The 24,148-nt window shown below is 46.3% G+C and overlaps 1 protein-coding gene across 1 annotated transcript in view; it reads left to right on the top strand.

Moving 5' to 3' along the window:
- The window catches only part of LOC130368624 (dual oxidase 1-like), a 174,849-nt gene that overhangs the window by 73,850 nt on the left and 76,851 nt on the right, over positions 1-24,148 (top strand). The window contains exons 9-12 of the mRNA XM_056572557.1: positions 4,355-4,448; positions 7,116-7,206; positions 18,679-18,781; positions 20,356-20,528. Coding sequence (XP_056428532.1) covers positions 4,355-4,448; positions 7,116-7,206; positions 18,679-18,781; positions 20,356-20,528 — 461 coding nt within the window. The remainder of the gene's footprint in view (positions 1-4,354; positions 4,449-7,115; positions 7,207-18,678; positions 18,782-20,355; positions 20,529-24,148) is intronic.

The raw sequence follows: 24,148 nt of genomic DNA, 5'->3' as shown, positions 1-24,148 counted from the left end.
GGCCTCTGGCGAGGAGTCTTATCCCGGGCACAGATAGTGCAGGCTCGCACAAAGTCCACCACATCAGTCTCTAGAGTCGGCCACCAATAGAAGCGAGAGATGAGTTGCACAGATTTCTTAATGCCCGCATGACCTGCGAGATGGGAGGAGTGACCCCATTTGAGGATCCCAAGGCGTTGGCGTGGAGAAACAAAGGTCTTTCCTGGAGGAGTTTGCCTGATGGAGGCTGGAGAAGTGGAAATCAGGCAGTCAGGAGGAATGATGTGTTGAGGAGAGAGTTCAATTTCAGAGGCATCTGAGGAACGAGAGAGAGCATCGGCCCTAATGTTCTTATCAGCAGGCCGAAAGTGAATTTCAAAATTAAATCGGGCAAAGAACAGAGACCACCTGGCCTGACGAGGATTCAGCCGTTGGGCAGACTGGAGGTAGGAGAGGTTCTTGTGATCGGTGTAAATAATAACTGGAAATCTTGATCCCTCCAGCAGATGCCTCCATTCCTCAAGTGCTAATTTAATGGCTAGAAGCTCTCGATCCCCGATGGAGTAGTTCCTCTCCGCCGGAGAGAAGGTCCTGGAAAAAAAACCACAAGTAACAGCATGCCCGGAAGAGTTTTTTTGTAGAAGGACAGCTCCAGCTCCCACTGAGGAGGCATCAACCTCCAATAGGAAGGGTTTAGATGGGTCAGGTCTGGAGAGCACGGGAGCCGAAGAAAAGGCAGACTTGAGTCGTTTAAAGGCGTCTTCCGCTTGAGGAGGCCAAGACTTGGGATCGGCATTTTTTTTTGTTAAAGCCACAATAGGAGCCACAATGGTAGAAAAATGTGGAATAAATTGCCTGTAATAATTGGCGAACCCCAAAAAACGTTGGATGGCACGGAGTCCGGAGGGGCGTGGCCAATCTAAGACGGCAGAGAGTTTATCTGGGTCCATTTGTAGTCCCTGGCCAGAGACCAAGTATCCTAGAAAAGGAAGAGATTGGCATTCAAACAGACATTTCTCTATTTTGGCATAGAGTTGATTATCACGAAGTCTCTGAAGAACCATACGGACATGCTGGCGGTGTTCTTCAAGATTGGCAGAAAAAATCAGGATATCGTCCAGATATACAACAACACAGGAGTATAGGAGATCACGAAAAATTTCATTAACAAAGTCTTGGAAGACGGCAGGGGCGTTGCATAGACCAAAGGGCATGACCAGATACTCAAAGTGTCCATCTCTGGTGTTAAATGCCGTTTTCCATTCATCCCCCTCTCTGATGCGGATGAGATTATAAGCACCTCTTAAGTCCAGTTTGGTAAAAATATGGGCACCTTGGAGACGATCAAAGAGTTCAGAGATGAGGGGTAGGGGGTAGCGGTTCTTAACCGTGATTTTATTAAGACCGCGGTAGTCAATGCAAGGACGTAGAGAGCCATCTTTTTTGGACACAAAGAAAAATCCGGCTCCGGCAGGAGAGGAGGATTTACGGATAAAGCCCTTTTTTAAATTTTCTTGGACGTATTCAGACATGGCAAGAGTCTCTGGGACGGACAGAGGATAGATTCTGCCCCGGGGTGGAGTAGTGCCCGGGAGGAGGTCAATGGGACAATCATAAGGCCTGTGAGGAGGTAGAGTCTCAGCTTGTTTTTTGCAAAAAACGTCCGCAAAGTCCATATAGGCCTTAGGGAGACCGGTTACATGAGGAAGCACAGGGACACGGCAAGGTTTACTGGGAACCGGTTTTAAGCAGTCCTTGGAACAAGAGGGCCCCCAACTCTTGATCTCCCCAGTGGACCAATCCAGGATTGGGGAATGGAGTTGAAGCCAGGGAAGTCCAAGAAGGATTTCAGAAGTGCAATTGGGGAGGACCAACAGTTCAATCCTCTCGTGATGAGATCCGATGCACATTAGAAGGGGCTCCGTGCGGAAACGTATAGTACAGTCCAATCTTTCATTGTTTACACAATTGATGTAGAGGGGTCTGGTGAGACTGGTCACCGGGATGTTGAACCTGTTGACGAGAGAGGCCAAGATAAAATTTCCTGCAGATCCAGAGTCCAAGAAGGCCACAGCAGAGAAGGAGAAGGCAGAGGCAGACATCCGCACAGGCACAGTAAGACGTGGAGAAGCAGAGTAGACATCAAGGACTGTCTCACCTTTGTGCGGAGTCAGCGGACGTCTTTCCAGGCGGGGAGGACGGATAGGACAATCCCTCAGGAAGTGTTCGGTACTAGCACAGTACAGGCAGAGATTCTCCATGCGGCGTCGTGTCCTCTCTTGGGGTGTCAGGCGAGACCGGTCGACCTGCATAGCCTCCACGGCGGGAGGCACAGGAACAGGTTGCAGGGGACCAGAGGAGAGAGGAGCCGGGGAGAAGAAACGCCTCGTGCGAACAGAGTCCATATCCTGGCGGAGCTCCTGACGCCGTTCGGAAAAACGCATGTCAATGCGAGTGGCAAGATGGATGAGTTCATGTAGGTTAGCAGGGATTTCTCGTGCGGCCAGAACATCTTTAATGTTGCTGGATAGGCCTTTTTTAAAGGTCGCGCAGAGTGCCTCATTATTCCAGGATAATTCTGAAGCAAGGGTACGGAACTGTACGGCATACTCGCCAACGGAAGAATTACCCTGGACCAGGTTCAACAGGGCAGTCTCAGCAGAAGAGGCTCGGGCAGGTTCCTCAAAGACACTTCGAATTTCCGAGAAGAAGGAGTGTACAGAGGCAGTGACGGGGTCATTGCGGTCCCAGAGCGGTGTGGCCCAAGCCAGGGCTTTTCCAGACAGCAGGCTGACTACGAAAGCCACTTTAGACCTTTCGGTGGGGAACTGGTCCGACATCATCTCCAAGTGTAAAGAACATTGGGAAAGAAAGCCACGGCAAAACTTAGAGTCCCCATCAAATTTATCCGGCAAGGATAGTCGTATTCCAGAAGCGGCCACTCGCTGCGGAGGAGGTACAGGAGCTGGCGGAGGAGATGATTGCTGGAGCTGTGGTAGTAACTGTTGTAGCATAACAGTCAGTTGAGACAGCTGTTGGCCTTGTTGCGCAATCTGTTGTGACTGCTGGGCGACCACCGTGGTGAGGTCAGCGACAACTGGCAGAGGAACTTCAGCGGGATCCATGGCCGGATCTACTGTCACGATGCCGGCTGGCAGGTGGTGGATCCTCTGTGCCAGAGAGGGATTGGCGTGGACCGTGCTAGAGGATCGGTTCTAAGTCACTACTGGTTTTCACCAGAGCCCGCCGCAAAGCGGGATGGTCTTGCTGCGGCGGTAGTGACCAGGTCGTATCCCCTAGCAACGGCTCAACCTCTCTGGCTGCTGAAGATAGGCGCGGTACAAGGGAGTAGACAGAAGCAAGGTCGGACGTAGCAGAAGGTCGGGGCAGGCAGCAAGGATCGTAGTCAGGGGCAACGGCAGAAGGTCTGGAATCACAGGCAAGGAACACACAAGGAACGCTTTCACTGGCACTAGGGCAACAAGATCCGGCGAGGGAGTGAAGGGGAAGTGAGGTGATATAGGGAAGTGCACAGGTGTAAACACTAATTGGAACCACTGCACCAATCAGCGGTGCAGTGGCCCTTTAAATCGCAAAGACCCGGCGCGCGCGCGCCCTAGGGAGCGGGGCCGCGCGCGCCGGGACAGAACTGACGGGGAGCGAGTCAGGTACGGGAGCCGGGGTGCGCATCGCGAGCGGGCGCTACCCGCATCGCGAATCGCATCCCGGCCGGAGGTGGTAACGCAGCGCCCCGGGTCCGTGGAACCGACCGGGGCGCTGCAGTGAGGGAAGTGTAGCGAGCGCTCCGGGGAGGAGCGGGGACCCGGAGCGCTCGGCGTAACAGTGACATTGCTAAGCATTGTATACACACAGCTTATTCTTCTAAAGTGTCAAAGTCTCAAGATATTTTGGTGAGATTTAACAAACCTTGTGCAGAGGAACAGAGGAGCAGTTGCCCATAGCAACTTCTTAGATTCCAAATTTATTCAGAGGCCTTTTGAAAAAAAAATGTAAGCTGGAATCTGATTGGTTGATGAAGGCAAGTGCTCCACTGTTCCTCTGCACAAGGTTTGATAAATCTCCCCCATATCTGTATAGATGACATAGAAATGGTGATGTAGCTGTAGGGACACAGAGGTGATGAAATCACTCAGGTGGGGCTAGAGCTCAGAGAAAAGTTCCAGCCACACCTCCAGAGACAGCAGCTAGGACAATAGAGGCAATATCACATTGAAAATGAGAAAACTAAACAACTTCCTGTCAAAGGTGAATCACACAAAAGCATGGTGAAGCCAGGATTATGTATGACAACACTATATTAGTAAACTATATTTAGATTTGTTTATAAAGCTTTTATGTACTATTACTTTGGCAGGTTATAATCAACATGTTGACTCCAGTCTTACCAATGAATTCCAAGTTGTTTTCCAGTATCTATCCTCTTTAGTACCACCAGGTATTTACGCCAGGTAATTAATAAAAGAATGTATTAGCATTTGATTAGACCAGTATGTACTTGCTTGTAAGGCTTCATACACAATACAAAACATATTTGCCTGGAATATTATTGTGCAATCATTGCAATAATTGAATATCATGTGGTTTAATCTGATTCAGTCTATATAAATGAATATTTTAATATGTAAGCCTGCTGGTAAGAACTAAAACTAAAAGATATTCAGAATCATTGCCATGATCATGCTCATATTTCCTAGACGGCCTGAGTAGACCAGATGGACAAGTAAACATACAGATGGGAGAAAAAAATTATCAGAATGTATAACATATAATGCAAGCAATTGTTTTAACAGTTTTAAGAATGATATCTAGGCACAGTAGGTTAAATTGAGAGGCATAATCTGAACCCCATGCAAAATCTGTAACAGGGCCCCTACCTGCCAAGTGTGATTTAGAACACTGGTGACTTCTTATTTTGTGGAGGAGTATTAGAGCTCCCTCAGGCTCTAGGGCCCGATAGCATCAGCTACCTCTGCTAGACCCCAAAACACTCCATAGGCTTCAACCCAATGGTCGTTTTATCACTTATGGGACCTCCATCAATCACACATGATCACTACAACATAGATTGGACCACCACACCTATACTTAAAAAAAAAAAAAAAATGATGCACAAAACTACACCCAGGTTTCAATCCATAAGCCCTGGGGAAAAAAGCTAAGTTTCACCCCCCCCCCCCCCCCCCCCAAATTTAATGTCCTTTATATATGCCATCCAACACTGATCTGGAGGAATTTTAATGCACAATCATCTTTAGAGTTTACAGAAAATGATTGGGAAAATAGAATAAATCAGAGGTCAGAGGCTACTGGGCAGACTGGTTCAAGATGAGGGGCTACAGCAACTCACATAACCACTCGTTACAACCAAGGTATGCAGAATAGCACCTCTAAATGCACAACATGTCAAACCTTAAAGCAGATGAGTTACAGCAACAAAAGATCACACTGGGTGCCACTCCTGTCAGCTACGAACAGGAAACTGAGGCTACAATTCACACAGACTTACCACAATTGCACAGTGGAAAACTGGAAGAACATTGCCTGGTCTGATGAGTCTTGATCCCTAATGATAAAGCTCGAGTATATACACTCACTGTATTTAGTCTTCTTTAGAGGCCTTTTCTCTCTCAAAATATTACTTCTAATACTCTTGCCGGCCTGAATAAACTTGTATTCTGGTATTAATCCTGTTTCAGATTTGGATAGTTGACAATTATATTTTTTTGGATGAAGTTAGAAGAAAAATGACAAATTTTATTCCTTGCTCATCCATGTGAACAAAATAACATCACACAGTTTCTGCAGATTTGTTGGCTGCATATCCATGATGCAAATCTGGTGACTGGGGAGGCCAATTAGAGTAAAGTGGACTCATTGTCATGTTAAAATAAAACAGTTTGAGATTATGTGAGCTTTTTTGATATGGTGCATTCTCCTGCTGGAAGAAGCCATCAGAGGAGGGGTATACTGTGGTCATGAAGGGATGGACATGGTCGGCAACAATACTCAGGTAGACTGTTGTGTTTAAACAATGCTCAATTGGTAATAAGGGGGCAAAGTGTGGCAACAAAATATCCCCCATACCATTACACCATCATCACCACCCTAAACAGTTCATACAAGGCAGGATGGATCCTTGCTTTCATGTTGTTTATGCCATATTCTGACCTTGACATCAGCTTGAGTTGAAACCCATCAAACCTGGCATTGCTCTTCCAGTTTTTCTTTGTCCAAATTTGGTGAGCCTGTGTGAATTGTAGCCTCAATTTCCTGTTCTCAGCTGGCAGCAGAGGCACTCAGTGTGGTCTTCTGCTGCTGTAGCTCATCTGCTTTAAAGGGGTACTCCCATAGACTTGCATTGAGGGGACGGGGCATGACGTCACACGGGGGTGGAGTCCTGATGTAACGGACTTCAGTTCCCGTGGTCGTAACCGAGACCCTCCAGCGCTTCCGGACAAGAAACAGGTGGGTGCAGCATGCAACATTGCCGGGGTCCCCAGCGGCAAGACCCCTGCGATCAGACATCTTATCCCCTATCCCTTGGATAGGGGATAAGATGTCTAGGGTGGGAGTACCCCTTTAAGGTTCAACATGGTGTGTATTCAGAAAAGGTATTCTGTATACCTCGTTTGTAACAAGTATTTGAGTAACTGTTGCCTTTCTGTCATCTCAAACCAGTTTGCCCATCAAAGCACTTTCGTCCACACAACTGCCACTCACAGAATATTTTCTCTTTTATTGCACAATTCTCTGTAAACCCTATAGATAGTTGTTTCTGGCAGTTTATGTGACCCCTGGGAACCCTTAAGCTATGCTACTGCTACTTTACAGTTTTGTTAAATATATGTTGTAAATGGTAAAGCAGGAATGAAAGTTGTATACATAAATGACTAAGGCTTATTTTTTTATTATTATAAAATAAATGAATGATTCATTTAAGTTGCAAACATTAATTGACATTGAGCAAGAGAAAAGCTGGACACACCTGCGAAAGAAAACATGGAAAGTGAATCTAGTCTAATCCTAGCATAAGTCCATGTATGACACTATAAGGAGAAAATATTTTCATTCTCATGTTTAATCACACTTATGATATTGTGTTTACCTCCCTGTAGAGATAAAACATGTACTTTTCAGAATATCACTGACTCATCCGGTGGCATTTGGCCAGTCTACCGTTTCTGTGACAACTACTGGAGAAGAGAGGTATCATTTTAATATTCCACCTAACAATAGTTACCTAATTATGGGAGTGGTGAACAATGTCACATGTATCATAGGGTGTAAAGCTGATTTACAAATGATTTTCCCTGTGTGTGAAAGACAATAAAAAATATGCATATGAATCTCTTGTAGGTTTAAAATAATGTTGAGTCAAAAAATAAATTGTTTTTCTACACAGAAAAAAAAAGCTAAATAATTAATGGAACAGTAGCACCAAGTTTGTCAATGTACTTATGTCAAAGACTGATGTACATACGATGCATTTAAAAAGTCTTTGGACACTTTCACTTTTTCTTCATTTCATATTTTGTTATGTTGCCACCTTGCTAATTTACTAATACAAAAATACTAAAATTTCACATTGACATAAGTATCCAAACCCTTTGCTATGATACTTGAAATATATCTCAAGGGACCTCTCAATTCTCTTGATCATCTTGGAGATGATTCTACACCTTGATTGGATATGATTTGGAGCACAAATCAAGCCATGAGATGGAAAGAACTGCCTGTAGAGCTTAAAAATGGGATTGTCAAGAGGCACATACTGCACTGAAAATTCCCAGGAGCACAGTGGCCTCCATAATTCCTAAATGGAAGAAGTTTGGAACAACTGTGACTCTTCCTAGAACTGGCTGCCCCACCAAACTAAGTAATTGGAGAGAAGGACCTTGGTAAGAGATTTGGCCAGGAACCCAATGGTCAGGCTTAGGCCTCGTTCACATTGCCATTGGACTCCGCTATTCAGAGTTCCTTTGGCAATCCGTCCAGAAGGATGGAAGTTCAGCAAAGAAAAAAACTGCAAGCTCAATTTTTTTTCTCTGCTAAAATACAGTAAAATTACCGGGTCACCCGCTCATGACCTGGTAGTAGCCGTTGCATCCGTCACGTTTCAGGGTTCAATGGTCTAAAATTTTTTTAAACTGATCGAACCCTTAACAGGTCGGATGCAATTGGCCATTTGAACCTAGCCTTTAGAGATGAGTGAATTTTTGAAAAATTCGATTTGGCCTATTCGCCGAATTTTCCCAAAAAATTTGTTTTGGTCCAAATTTATTTGCGGTGAATGGCTATTAAAAACATCTATTTCTGGCCTACATAGAGCCTTAATAGGGGTGTAGAACACTTTGCCTTGCTGTAACACTCATAGGGTGTGTGCTGGGTAAGTGAAATAATACTGTTATTCATTATGCCATGCAGATCAGAGTATTCGCTATTAGAATCACTGTCGCAGAACGGCACAATGACAGAGCCTGGAGGTGGCATCAGTATGAGGAGACCATATAGTGGCTGAATGACACAACGTGGAGGTGGCGGGAGTATGAGGAGGCCATATAGTGGCTAAATGACACAGCGTGGAGGTGGCGGCAACATGATGAGATCATATAGTGGCTGAATGACACAGCCTGGAGATGGCGGCAGCATGAGGAGACCATATAGTGGCTGAATGACACAGCGTTGAGGTGGCGGCAGCATGAGGAGACCATATAGTGCCTGAATTACTCAGTGTGGAGGAGGCGGCAGCATGAGGAGACCATATAGAGGCTGAAGGACACAGGCTGGAGTTGGCGGCAGCATGAGGAGACCATATAGTGGCTGAATGACATAGTGTGAAGGTGGCGGCAAAATGAGGATACCATATAGTGCCTGAATGACACAGCATGGAGTTGGCGGCAGCATACAGTGGCTGAAAGACACAGCCTGGAGTTGGCGCCAGCCTGAGGAGAACATATAGTGGCTGAATGACACAGCATGGAGGTGGCGGAAGGATGAGGAGACCATATAGTGGCTGAATGACACAGCCTGGAGGTGGCGGAAGCATGAGGAGACCATATAGTGGCTAAATGACACAGCCTGGAGGTGGCAGCAGCATGAGGAGAACATATGGTGGCAGTATGAGACAGCATGGAGCTGGCATCAGCATGAGGAGAATATATGGTGGCAGAATGAGACAGCCTGGAGGTGGCATCAGCATGAGTAGAACATATGGTTACAGAATGAGACAGTCTGGAGGTGGCATCAGCACAAGGAGAACATATGGTGGCAGAATGAGTGTCACGATGCCGGCTGGCAGGTAGTGGACCCTCTGTGCCAGAGAGGGATTGGCGTGGACCGTGCTAGTGGACCGGTTCTAAGCCACTACTGGTTTTCACCAGAGCCCGCCGCAAAGCGGGATGGTCTTGCTGCGGCGGTAGTGACCAGGTCGTATCCACTAGCAACGGCTCACCTCTCTGGCTGCTGAAGATAGGCGCGGTACAAGGGAGTAGGCAGAAGCAAGGTCGGACGTAGCAGAAGGTCGGGGCAGGCAGCAAGGATCGTAGTCAGGGGCAACGGCAGAAGGTCTGGAAACACAGGCAAGGAACACACAAGGAACGCTTTCACTGGCACTAAGGCAACAAGATCCGGCAAGGGAGTGCAAGGGAAGTGAGGTAATATAGGGAAGTGCACAGGTGAAAACCCTAATTGGAACCACTGCGCCAATCAGCGGCGCAGTGGCCCTTTAAATCGCAGAGACCCGGCGCGCGCGCGCCCTAGGGAGCGGGGCCGCGCGCGCCGGGACAGAACAGACGGGGAGCGAGTCAGGTAGGGGAGCCGGGGTGCGCATCGCGAGCGGGCGCTACCCGCATCGCGAATCGCATCCCGGCTGGCAGCAGGATCGCAGCGCCCCGGGTCAGAGGACGTGACCGGAGCGCTGCAGCGGAGGGAGTGAAGCGAGCGCTCCGGGGAGGAGCGGGGACCCGGAGCGCTCGGCGTAACAGTACCCCCCCCCTTGGGTCTCCCCCTCTTCTTGGAGCCTGAGAACCTGAGGAGCAGACTTTTGTCAAGGATGTTGTCCTCAGGTTCCCAGGATCTCTCTTCAGGACCACAACCCTCCCAGTCTACTAAAAAAAAATTTTTCCCTCTGACCTTTTTGGCAGCCAAAATTTCCTTGACCGAGAAGACGTCCGAGGAGCCGGAAACAGGAGTGGGAGGAACAGATTTGGGAGAAAAACGGTTGAGGATGAGTGGTTTGAGAAGAGAGACGTGAAAGGCATTAGGGATACGAAGAGAAGGAGGAAGAAGAAGTTTATAAGAGACAGGATTAATTTGACACAAAATTTTGAAAGGACCAAGATAGCGTGGTCCCAACTTGTAGCTAGGGACACGGAAGCGGACATATTTAGCGGAGAGCCATACCTTGTCTCCAGGGGAAAAAACGGGGGGAGCTCTTCTTTTCTTATCCGCGAACCTCTTCATGCGTGAAGAAGCCTGTAAGAGAGAATTTTGGGTCTCTCTCCATATAATGGAAAGGTCACGAGAAATTTCATCCACAGCGGGCAGACCAGAGGGCAAGGGGGTAGGGAGGGGGGGAAGAGGGTGACGGCCGTACACCACGAAAAATGGGGATTTGGAGGAAGATTCAGAGACCCTGAAGTTATACGAGAATTCGGCCCATGGAAGGAGATCTGCCCAGTCATCCTGGCGGGAGGAAACAAAATGTCGCAAATAATCACCCAGGATCTGGTTAATTCTTTCTACTTGTCCATTGGACTGGGGATGATATGCAGAGGAAAAATTTAATTTAATCTTGAGTTGTTTACAGAGAGCTCTCCAGAATTTAGACACGAATTGGACCCCTCTATCCGAGACAATCTGCGTAGGCAACCCGTGAAGACGAAAAATGTGTACAAAAAATTGTTTAGCCAACTGAGGCGCAGAAGGAAGACCAGGAAGAGGGATGAAATGTGCCATTTTGGAGAATCGATCAACGACCACCCAAATAACGGTGTTGCCACGGGAAGGGGGTAAATCAGTAATAAAATCCATACCAATCAGAGACCAAGGCTGTTCGGGGACAGGCAGAGGATGAAGAAAACCAGCGGGCTTCTGGCGAGGAGTCTTATCCCGGGCACAGATAGTGCAGGCTCGCACAAAGTCCACAACATCCGTCTCCAGAGTCGGCCACCAATAGAAGCGGGAGATGAGTTGCACAGATTTCTTGATGCCCGCATGACCTGCGAGATGGGAGGAGTGACCCCATTTGAGGATTCCGAGGCGTTGGCGTGGAGAAACAAAGGTCTTTCCTGGAGGAGTCTGCCTGATGGAGGCAGGAGAAGTGGAGATCAGGCAGTCAGGTGGAATGATGTGTTGCGGAGGGAGATCAACTTCTGAGGCATCCGAGGAACGAGAGAGAGCATCGGCCCTAATGTTCTTATCGGCAGGACGAAAGTGAATCTCAAAATTAAATCGGGCAAAGAACAGAGACCACCGGGCCTGGCGAGGATTCAGCCGTTGGGCCGACTGGAGGTAGGAGAGGTTCTTGTGGTCGGTGTAGATAATAACAGGAAATCTTGATCCCTCCAGCAGATGCCTCCATTCCTCAAGTGCTAATTTAATGGCTAGAAGCTCTCGATCCCCGATGGAGTAGTTCCTCTCCGCTGGAGAGAAGGTCCTAGAGAAAAAACCACAAGTGACAGCATGCCCGGAAGAATTTTTTTGTAGAAGAACAGCTCCAGCTCCTACTGAGGAGGCATCAACCTCCAATAGGAAGGGTTTGGAAGGGTCAGGTCTGGAGAGCACGGGAGCCGAAGAAAAGGCAGACTTGAGTCGTTTAAAGGAGTCTTCTGCTTGAGGAGGCCAGGACTTGGGATCAGCATTTTTTTTGGTTAAAGCCACGATAGGAGCCACAATGGTAGAAAAATGTGGAATAAATTGCCTGTAATAATTGGCGAACCCCAAAAAGCGTTGGATAGCACGGAGTCCGGAGGGGCGTGGCCAATTTAAGACGGCAGAGAGTTTGTCTGGATCCATCTGTAGTCCCTGGCCAGAGACCAAATATCCTAGAAAAGGAAGAGATTGGCATTCAAACAGACATTTCTCAATTTTGGCATAGAGTTGGTTGTCACGAAGTCTCTGAAGAACCATACGGACATGCTGGCGGTGTTCTTCTAGATTGGCAGAAAAAATTAGGATATCGTCCAGATATACCACCACACAGGAGTATAACAGATCACGAAAAATTTCATTGACAAAGTCTTGGAAGACGGCAGGGGCATTGCACAGTCCAAAGGGCATGACCAGATACTCAAAGTGTCCATCTCTGGTGTTAAATGCCGTTTTCCACTCGTCCCCCTCTCTGATGCGGATGAGGTTATAGGCGCCTCTTAAGTCCAATTTAGTGAAGATGTGGGCACCTTGGAGGCGATCAAAGAGTTCAGAGATGAGGGGTAAGGGGTAGCGGTTCTTAACCGTGATTTTATTAAGACCGCGGTAGTCAATGCAAGGACGTAGGGAGCCATCTTTTTTGGACACAAAGAAAAATCCGGCTCCGGCAGGAGAGGAGGATTTACGGATAAAGCCCTTTTTTAGATTCTCCTGGACGTATTCGGACATGGCAAGAGTCTCTGGGGCAGAGAGAGGATAAATTCTGCCCCGGGGTGGAGTAGTACCCGGGAGGAGGTCGATAGGGCAATCATAAGGCCTGTGAGGAGGTAGAGTCTCAGCTTGTTTTTTGCAGAAAACATCCGCGAAGTCCATATAGGCCTTAGGGAGACCGGTTACTGGAGGAACCACAGAGTTACGGCAAGGGTTACTGGGAACCGGTTTTAGACAGTTCTTGGAACAAGAGGACCCCCAACTCTTGATCTCCCCAGTGGACCAATCCAGGGTTGGGGAATGAAGTTGAAGCCAGGGAAGTCCAAGGAGAATCTCCGAGGTGCAATTGGGGAGGATCAAAAGTTCAATCCTCTCATGATGAGATCCGATGCTCATAAGAAGGGGCTCCGTGCGGAAACGTATGGTACAGTCCAATCTTTCATTATTTACACAATTGATGTAGAGGGGTCTGGCGAGACTGGTCACTGGGATGTTGAACCTGTTGACGAGAGAGGCCAAAATAAAATTTCCTGCAGATCCAGAGTCCAAGAAGGCCACTGTAGAGAAGGAGAAGGCAGAGGCAGACATCCGCACAGGCACAGTAAGACGTGGAGAAGCAGAGTAGACATCAAGGACTGTCTCACCTTTGTGCGGAGTCAGCGTACGTCTTTCCAGGCGGGGAGGACGGATAGGACAATCCCTCAGGAAGTGTTCGGTACTAGCACAGTACAGGCAGAGGTTCTCCATACGGCGTCGTGTCCTCTCTTGAGGTGTCAGGCGAGACCGGTCGACCTGCATAGCCTCCACGGCGGGAGGCACAGGAACAGATTGCAGGGGACCAGAGGAGAGAGGAGCCGAGGAGACGAAACGCCTCGTGCGAACAGAGTCCATATCTTGGCGGAGTTCCTGACGCCTTTCAGAAAAACGCATGTCAATGCGAGTGGCTAGGTGAATAAGTTCATGTAGATTAGCAGGAATTTCTCGTGCGGCCAGAACATCTTTAATGTTGCTGGATAGGCCTTTTTTGAAGGTCGCGCAGAGGGCCTCATTATTCCAGGACAATTCTGAAGCAAGTGTACGGAATTGTACGGCATACTCGCCAACGGAAGAATTACCCTGGACCAGGTTCAACAGGGCAGTCTCAGCAGAAGAGGCTCGGGCAGGTTCCTCAAAGACACTTCGGATTTCCGAGAAGAAGGAGTGTACAGAGGCAGTGACGGGGTCATTGCGGTCCCAGAGCGGTGTGGCCCATGACAGGGCTTTTCCGGACAGAAGACTGACTACGAAAGCCACCTTAGACCTTTCAGTGGGAAACAGGTCCGACATCATCTCCAGATGCAGGGAACATTGGGAAAGAAAGCCACGGCAAAACTTAGAGTCCCCATCAAATTTATCCGGCAAGGATAAGCGTATCCCAGGAGCGGCCACTCGCTGCGGAGGAGGTGCAGGAGCTGGCGGAGGAGATGACTGCTGAAGCTGTGGTAGCAACTGTTGTAGCATAACGGTCAGTTGAGACAGCTGTTGGCCTTGTTGCGCTATCTGTTGTGACTGCTGGGCGACCACCGTGGTGAGGTCAGCGACAACTGGCAGAGGAACTTCAGCGGGATCCATGGCCGGATCTACTGTCACGATGCCGGCTGGCAGGTAGTGGACCCTCTGTGCCAGAGAGGGATTGGCGTGGACCGTGCTAGTGGACCGGTTCTAAGCCACTACTGGTTTTCACCAGAGCCCGCCGCAAAGCGGGATGGTCTTGCTGCGGCGGTAGTGACCAGGTCGTATCCACTAGCAACGGCTCACCTCTCTGGCTGCTGAAGATAGGCGCGGTACAAGGGAGTAGGCAGAAGCAAGGTCGGACGTAGCAGAAGGTCGGGGCAGGCAGCAAGGATCGTAGTCAGGGGCAACGGCAGAAGGTCTGGAAACACAGGCAAGGAACACACAAGGAACGCTTTCACTGGCACTAAGGCAACAAGATCCGGCAAGGGAGTGCAAGGGAAGTGAGGTAATATAGGGAAGTGCACAGGTGAAAACCCTAATTGGAACCACTGCGCCAATCAGCGGCGCAGTGGCCCTTTAAATCGCAGAGACCCGGCGCGCGCGCGCCCTAGGGAGCGGGGCCGCGCGCGCCGGGACAGAACAGACGGGGAGCGAGTCAGGTAGGGGAGCCGGGGTGCGCATCGCGAGCGGGCGCTACCCGCATCGCGAATCGCATCCCGGCTGGCAGCAGGATCGCAGCGCCCCGGGTCAGAGGACGTGACCGGAGCGCTGCAGCGGAGGGAGTGAAGCGAGCGCTCCGGGGAGGAGCGGGGACCCGGAGCGCTCGGCGTAACAATGAGACAGCCTGGAGGTGGCATTCAATGGTTGACATTGAAGTTACACAGGGGAATCACCCTATCCACTTGGTTCATCAAGAAGTTGGTGATGGCTTTTCTCTGTTCTTATAGTTGGTCCAACATATGAAGGGTGGAATTCCAACTTTTGGAAACGTCGCAAATCAGACTATGTTGGGAGATACTGTTCTGACGCTGCAGCTCAAGGAGGGTGGGCTTTGTGGTGTACGAGTGGCTGAAGTGCATGCAAAGTTTCTTTCCCATTGTTAGGATGTCTTGCAGATGGGGAGAACACTTCAGGAACCGCTTGACAACCAGATTGAACACATGTGCCATGCAGGGCTCATAGCTCGGGCTTCATTGTCGCAGCGCAGACAAGATGTTCTTCCCGTTGTCGGTCACCATGGTTCCCATTTCCAGTTTTCGTGAAGTAAGCCATGATTTGATTTCTTGATGAATAACTTTTAGCAGTTTCTCCCCTGTGTGACTCCGTTTGCCAAGGCAAACCTTGTGAAGAACAGCGTGACACCGCTGTGCCCTGCACACATGGTATGCTGAAGGGGCACTGAGACTTGTCCGTGCAGTGGAGGCTGAGAACACGGTGGAGGATGAGGAGGCGGAGTCGCACACTATCACAGGACCAATGGCCTGACAGTGTGGAGGCTGGTACTGCCTTCTTTGTAAAGAAATATAAGCTTGGGACCTTCCACCTCGCCTCGGCACAAGCCATCAGTTCTCTGAAAGGTGCAGAGTCCACCCCTTGAAAAGGGAGGGAATGCAGCACCAGCAACTTGGACAGGAGCACATTCAGCTTCTGCGCCGTTGGATGAGTGGTCGCATACTGTTGTCTCTTGGACATGGCTTCGCCAATGGATTGCTGGCGAAATTACTGACTCAAAGTAGGAGGAGCAGGAGCATCTGGATTGGCAGAAGAATGGTATGACAGACAGCTCCCTTTGGCTGAGGTGGTGGAGCTCTGGCTGGCTGAAACAGGGAGCGGCGTGCCACTGGGTGATGCAGCAGTCTGGGCCACCACATCAGAGCCACGGTTCTCCCAGGCCACTTTATGGTGATGCTGTATACGTTGGCACTGGGCCGTGGTGCCATCATTGGGACCCTGGCCACGCTTCACCTTCTGCCGACACATCTTGCATGTGGCGAGGTTAACATCCTCCGGATGCTTGATGAAAAACTGCCACACTGCCGAGTAGTTTATTTTCCCACCAACAGTCTGCACTGATTGACTGCTACTGCCACCGACTCCAGGAACCCCTGTTCCACTACCTCCCAGGAAGGTAGGCAGCCGTGAAGCCGGTGGCCAACCGAGGCACGTTGGCTCCAGACTTTGCACTTTTGCCACCATGCTTACTGCCAACCATGCTACCACCTTGCTGGCTCAGCTGCTGCCTCACGGGCAATCTGCAATCCTCTTCCTCTGATGATGATGAAGCCCCTTCTGCACTTGGCTCCCAAGTGTGATCAGCTACATCATCATCGAGTTGTGTCTGCACGTCACACTGTACTTAGCACGTATATGAGGGGAGTGCAATACACTCCACAACGCTTAAAAAAGTATTTGTCTACAACACCAGCAGGTGTGTACTTTTGGCTAGCCTTTCACAGTATCTAGGCCCTTAAGACTTTACCAGGAACAAAATGGTACACCACTTAGATTTACGTATGTGGTATGCACTTATGAGGGGAGGACTATGCGCTCCAGTATGCGTAAAACAGTATTTTTCTACAACACCAGCTGGTGTGTACGTTTGCCTTGCCCTTTGCAGTATCTAAGCCCTTAAGACTTTAACAGGAACAAAATAGTACACCACTTAGATGTACGCACAGGTTACACTTAATAGAGGACAATATGCTTTTAGTGCTCTGCTCACCCTAACTGGCTTGCTACTATTTGCTTTTCAGTTGTTGTACACACCAGTGCTGCAGCACACAGTCGCTGTGTACTACTCCCAAAATTGCACTTTCTCTCTCAATCTCACTCCCTTCCCTGTCAGTGCTTTTAGGCTGGATTTGAGCTTGAGGTGAATCGCTGCTGTAAAAAAGCTTTTCTGTGCAACACACTGCTCTCTGTCCTTCTCTCTCTGCAATAGAATGCTGATGTGACTGGGATGTGACTCACTGCTTTAAAAATGCTTTTCTGTGCAACACACACTGCTGTCTGTCCCTCTCTCTCTGTAATAGAAAGCTGATGTGACTGGCTGCAAGATGGCTGCCGATTATATAGGGCTGTGACATCACAGGAGTTGCTGGCTGATGATAGGCTGCATGCTGCATATGATTCAGGGTCATTCTGCCGACCCTTGTTCCCGCCTTCCCAGGATTCCTTGCCCATGTACTCACATGTGGATCCCCCATTTTAGATACCCTGGAGCCTGGACCGCACTAAATCAAGTTTAATGAAGCAATCCGCGCGATCGAATTGCTGGGATATTCACATTCGTTGCAAATCGAATTTTTCCTGAAATTCGTCACAAATTCGGATTCCTCAGATTTGATTCCCTCATCCCTACTAGCCTTAGTTTCAAAGATCATATGTGCAGATGGAAGGAACTTCCAGGGCAACCATCATTGTAGCACTTTACAATCTAGGCTTTGTGGAAAAGTGGCCAGAAAGTAGCCTCTGCTTAGTAAAAAACACATGGAAGCCACACACTTAAAGGACTCTCTGATAAAACCAAGATTTATGTTTTTGGCCTCATTTTAACCAGACATTGCTCACTACCTGCACAATACTATCCTTATTGTAAATCATGGTAGTGGCAGCATCATGCTGTGGGCGTATTTTTCATTGGCTGGATCAGGGAGACTGGTCAGGGTTGAGTGAAATTTGAATGGAACAAAATACAAAGAGTGTTCTAGACAAAAGACAAGATCACCCTCCAACAAGAGAAAGACGTTAAGCATACAGCCAAGACAAGACATGTGTGGCTTAGGGACAATAATGGGAATTTATCAAGCTGTTAAGACAGCTTTTCTCGTCTAAATTTGTCACAGGAAAAGTCGCAGGCTGGTCCCGTGTGACTTGTCCTGCGACATTTCATTTAAACTGTTTGAATTTTATAACCATGAAATGATCTGATTTAGATCACTTTGTGCAGTGCTCGCTAATTCATTGTGTGCAACTTTTCTGCAAAAAGTCACAAAAAAGTAGCATGGTACAGATTTATAAGAAATCACAGGGAAATTCAACCCTGCCCTATATCACTCTATGCCACAATTGTATTAAGGTCTGTGTGAATTTTAATACAATTGTAGCATGGCCCACCACTGGGGACATTTGTTTTGAGGAGTTCAACGGGCATTCATCAATGTCTGTGATAAAATTGATAAATTTGGCACACGGCCTCCACTTTTCCCCCGCGACTTTTTTTTCTCTAGACTGAACAAAAAGATAAATGCCCCTCAATGTTCTTTGAATGTCCTTGAATGGCCAAATCATTACTCTGACTTGCACCCAATCGAACATATTAGGGGAGACCTGAAAATAGTCACCATCCACCATAACAGAGATTTAGAGGATCTGCAGATAAGAATAGCAAATAAAGGGTCTGAATACTTATGTCAATGCAATGTTTTAGTTTTTGCTTAAAAAAATAGCATAGGTGATGTCATTATGAAGTATTTCCCCTTCAAACTTTTTCATCTGAACAAATATTTAGTCAGGCATCACAGTTAGAGTTTAAAAAAATACACTCCTCTGCAAAGAACACATGTCAGCTATAATATGACTATTATTTTTCTTTTACAATTGAAGAATCCAAATATAAAAACAGCAGAAGATGTTGATGCCATGATTCTTGGAATGGCTTCCCAGATTGCTGAAAATGAAGATAATGTGGTGATCGAAGATTTACGAGGTCAATATTTTAATTCTCAACTCGTAATAAGACTAGCTAAGATACAATGAATTATAGGATGGTTATGGTTTACAGCTTCATAAACAGCTACACAAGTACATCATACTAGTTCACTATATGAGTCTTAAAGTATAGATTTCTGTGCAATTTTCCTGCATGCATTCTAAGCTTCCAAAACTACAGTAAGGCTTGTTTCACAAACAGCATTCAACACATTTTTCAGGCATTTTTCTTCATATGCTTTTTTATACAACTTCAAAGAAGCCAGGAAAATGTCTGTACAAAACATAAAAAATGCTATAAATAAATAAAAAAGAAAAACTTCATTAAAATGCTTCAAAAATGCTATTAAAATATTAGAAACATATGCTAATCACCATATTTATCGGGGTATACCACGCACCGGTCTACAACACGCACCTTCATTTTACCAAGGATATTTGGGTAAAAAAAGTTTTTTACCCAAATATCCTTGGTAAAATGAGGGTGCGTGAGTGTGCATGTGTATACCCCGATACACTGTTTCTGACCCCGCAGAAGCCCCAAGGAAAGGCAGCGGGAGAGAGGCTGTCGCTGCCTGCTTCTTTCCCCCTGCCTTTCCTGGGGTTTGGAGCCCTGCTGCCGCCGCTTCTCTCCCCCTGGCTATCGTCACCGCTTCTCTCCCCCTGGCTATCGGCGCCGCTTCTCTCCCCCTGGCTATCGGCGCTGCTGCCCCATTGCCTCCGCCATCCCCGGTTTTATATTTACCTGTTGCCGGGTTCGGGTCCGCGCTGCTTCTGACTCTGGTGTAGCGTCTCCTGTGTCGTTGCTATGCGCTGCGAGCCGCGATGTCGAGTGACGTCTTTAACGTGACGTCACTCGTCATTGCGTACGCAGCGCATAGCAACGATGCAGGAGACTGCACACCGGAGACAGAAGTAGCGCGGACCCGACCCCGGCAACAGGTAATTATAAAATCGGAGATGGGGGAGGCAATGGGGCAGCGGTGCCGATAGCCAGGGGGAGAGAAGCGGCGCTGATAGCCAGGGGGAGAGAAGCGGTGCCGATAGCCAGGGGGAGAGAAGCAGCGGCAGCAGGGTTCTAGACCCCAGGAAAGGCAGGGGCAGAGAATCGGGCAGTGACGGCAGGTCTCTGGACCTGCAAAAGCCTCTGCAGTTCATTGATTTAAAGTGCCCGCTTTAAATCATTGAACTGCAGCGGCTTATCGGCGTATAACATGCAGATAGACTTTAGGCAAAAAAATTTTGCCTAAAAAATGCGTGTTATACGCCGATAAATACGGTATGTGGATTAAGCTTAAATGGGGAGACATCTGATTCTCTCAAAATACTGTGGAAAACACCAAGGTAGGGGTATGATCCTTACAATCTGTATACGGATAAGAAAAAGGAAGCAAGAGTTGGAAACACATATCCTATGTCTATACTTGACAACTTTATGTTTAACCATTAGGAAACTTAAGATAGTTTAAATAGAAACTTTAGACAGTTGGGTATTATTTAAGTATTTAAATACAGCCCATTTTATTCCACATTGTGTGACCTAAATGTGTTATTTATTATTTCACAAAACAGATTACTGGTATGGAACTCTGAAATATTCTCGGACAGATTACATGTCCAACAGCATTCAGAGAGGCAGAGACTTTGGGCTTTGTTGTTATAACCGTGCAAGGGAATATTTTGGACTTGCACCAATTACCGGCTGGCAGGACATCAATCCAAAACTTTATCAGATAAACAAACAGGTCAGTAGCACCACATTTACTATATTATGTCAATAATCTAATGGTATGTAAAGTAATAAACCTCATTGTGTGCCTGAAACCTGTTGGGTATTGTAACACAATATAGCGACTAATAACTGACACCTTACAAAACAGTAGACATACAGAAGTTTTATTTATTTTTTTCCAGTCACGTAAAAATTTTAGTTTTGTTATTACAAACTAGTACTGATTGTTATTCTACAATGGAAATCACATATAATAAAAATCACATATAAAATCAATCTGCCAGTTAATATTTAAACACTGTAAAGTTTACAGTATAACAGATCACATTCTGTACTTTCCTGAATTTCTCCACAAGAACTCTGTAGACAAGAAGCTACTATATACTTACAGTATGCTGCACAGGGTTATTCTGTATATTCCTTACAGCTTAGTTGTGATATCATATTTAAATACATTTTAGTCTAACACTAATCAACTCAAATAGATAATTTTCTCATTTTTGATTAATGTTGTGTCTATTTGCCCATTACAAACAGAAACAAAAGCTTTCTACAAAAAATAAATAATTCTAAACATATTGGCCCTTATTTACTAAGAGTGGATTGTAGGCTTCTTTGTGGGTTTTAATTCCCTACAATTTATTTTCCACGGTATTTACTAAGGTTTCCCTACAGTTTCCACTTTCCCTACACTTTGCTTTTTTTTACACATGCTCTGATCTGTCTGGTTTTCCTCAGCTCAAATCCACCAAATTTTCAGTGGAAACTTTAGTAAATATGTTGGGATTTTGTGAAAATGTCGAAAACACGCCCCTTTTCTGTTATCACGCCCCCTTTCCCCTACGGTCATGCCCCTTTTTCGGGTTTTCTTAGCAAAATGGAGAGTTAGTTGGTTTTTTTCATTTCAGGCACAAATTCAGGCGCATATTCAGGCGCAGACAGAATTTCAGGTGCAATGCGCCCGAAAATGGCGCACGTCCCGACAAAACATGTCGGGTTTTCAATAGTAAATGAGGGCCATTGGCTGGCATTTACCATTGTAGGTGTAAGTGAAGCATTTTTCTCCACCTTTATTTTTGTGTGCCGCTAATGTGTAGGAGGACCAAATTTATTAAATGGTCACATTTGATAAATTTTGTGCAGGTAAACATTTTCTGAAATTTCTCTCTTCATATACACCAAAAAGCTAAGTTAAGTCTTGGCTGGTGTAGTTTTAACCCCTTAAGGACAAAGCGTTTTTCCATTTTTGCACTTTAGTTTTTTCCTCCTTACCTTTTAAAAATCCTAACCCTTTTAATTTTGCACCTAAAAATCCATATGATGGCTTATTTTTTGCGCCACCAATTTTACTTTGTAATGACATCAGTCATTTTATCCAAAAATCTACAGCGAAATGGAAAAAAAAATCATTGTGTGACAAAATGGAAGAAAAAACACAATTTTGTAAATTTTTGGGGCTTCTGTTTCTACACAGAAACATGACACCTTATCTTTACTCTATAGGTCCATATGATTAAAACGATACCCTACTTATATAGGTTTGACTTTTTTATTATTTTGGCAAAAATCCTAACTACAGTACATTCAGGAAAATGTATACGTTTAAAATTGTCCTCTTCTGACCCCTATAACTTTTTTATTGTTCCATGTACTTTGCAGTATGAGGTCTCATTTATTGCACCGTAATCTAAAGTTTTTATTCATTTTTTTGTTATAAAAGTGACCAAAAATACGCTATTTTGGACTTTGAATTTTGTTTGCGAGTACGTGCAGTTTAATTAACGATATATTTTTATAGTTCGGACATATACGCAGGCGGCGATACCACATATGTTTATTTTTATTTACACAGTTTTTTTTCTTATGGAAAAAGTGGGGTGAATCAAACTTTTATTAGGGAAGGGGTTAAATTATCTTTATTAACTTTTTTTGTTCACTCTTTTTGCAGTGTTATAGCTCCCATAGGGGGCTATAACACTGCACACACTCATCTTTTACACAGATCACTGCAAAGCCATAGCTTTGCATTGATCAGTGTTATCGGCGGCTGATTGCTCAAGCCTGGATTTCAGGCTTGCGGCAATCAATCGCCATTCGGACGCTCAGGAGGCAGGTAAGCCACCCTCCTGCTGCATCCTAGCTAATCGCGATGTCCCGATCAGCCCGATGTAGCTGCCGGGATGCTTGTACTTTCACTTTTAGATGCGGCGATCAACTTTGATCGCCGCATCTAAAGAGTTAATGCCGGACATCTGCCGGAAAGGCGATGTCCAGCATTAGCCACAGGTCCTGGCTGCTGATAGCAGCCGGGATCATACGGGTATGATGCGAGCTCAGCTCCTGAGCTCGCTTCATAACCCTCCGGTGCCGCAGTGCCGTATAAACCGGGCATCCTGCGGCAAGGGGTTAAAGACTTTTCAGTGGCTTTGCGCCTTTTTTCACCTTTTCACAAAAAGGCGCAGTTTATAAAACCCTTCCATATCATGTGTATTTCCAAAATCAGTGGATTGCAACTCAAAATCAGCAGAAATGTGTAAACCAAAAGGCCCAAAGAATGAGCAAATAAACCCTGCTTGCACCTTTTTTGCGCCTTTTGTAGACACAAAAAGCAGTCTAAAGACAGTGATAAATGCTGGCCATACTGTAGTATACTACAGATGTAAAATGGCCCTTTATAGGACTCATGTGGGCCATACCTCATATCAGTGTCACATCAGCGCTTATTCCATTAGCAATAGTGCTTCCATTTGACCTCACATGTTAACAGTGCCCCCACTGAAAAACCCTAATTTACCCACATGGTAGCAAAGCACCCTCTGCCCCCTTCAACCCAAAACAGTAACAATGCCCTCTAAGTACCCCCACACAGTAATAAAGCGCTACTCTGTGCCCAATTAGTGTCCACACATAGTAATAGTGCCCCCACAGTGCTGCCAGGTTTTCAATGCAGTGACATCATTGTGCCTGTAATTAGATTAATGGAAAACCTGGCATAGAGCACGGTCATGTTATTTTCTTATAATAAGCATTTTATGGTTGGGGGAAATCCCATTCCCTATATTCGTTGGAGAATTTATCAGCACAATATAAACAAAGATAACGTACTGAGATTATTCTATATCCACTGAAATAGTAGAGAATCTAATTCTCCATTTCCATGTATATATATTATATATCTCAGTATATCAACTATAATTGAAACAAAAACAGATTCTTTGTTATTTTGATTTCCATAAAACATTTTAATAGACTAAGGGATGTGTAATTTACTGGCACAAGAACCTGACCATCAAATGGACATTTATTGATCAATTATGTATTGCTGCAATCTTTGGGTGTTACTTGGTTCATAAAAAAATGGATTCTCCAGCCCTAGGTTGTAATACAATATGATAATTTTTATTTCTTTATATAAAAAAAAACAAGAGTGCAAAAAATATATATTTTATTAGTTTTCTGTCACATGTAGGCAGGGAACAGTGAAGCCCTAACTCACCTACAGCCACTGTCCCTACCTATTGCCTATCCGCCCTAAGTGAAGGATCTACATCCATGATGACAAACCCTCCCTGCTAAGTGCTAGGGCAGCGTTGTCAAAATAATAAAATACAAAAACAGTAGGAGTTGGGAAAC

The sequence above is a fragment of the Hyla sarda genome, chromosome 4 (genome assembly GCF_029499605.1).
Source record: "Hyla sarda isolate aHylSar1 chromosome 4, aHylSar1.hap1, whole genome shotgun sequence".
Classification (NCBI taxonomy): domain Eukaryota; kingdom Metazoa; phylum Chordata; class Amphibia; order Anura; family Hylidae; genus Hyla; species Hyla sarda.
Note: the sequence above shows the minus strand (reverse complement) of the source record. Positions and strands in the feature narration are given on the sequence as shown.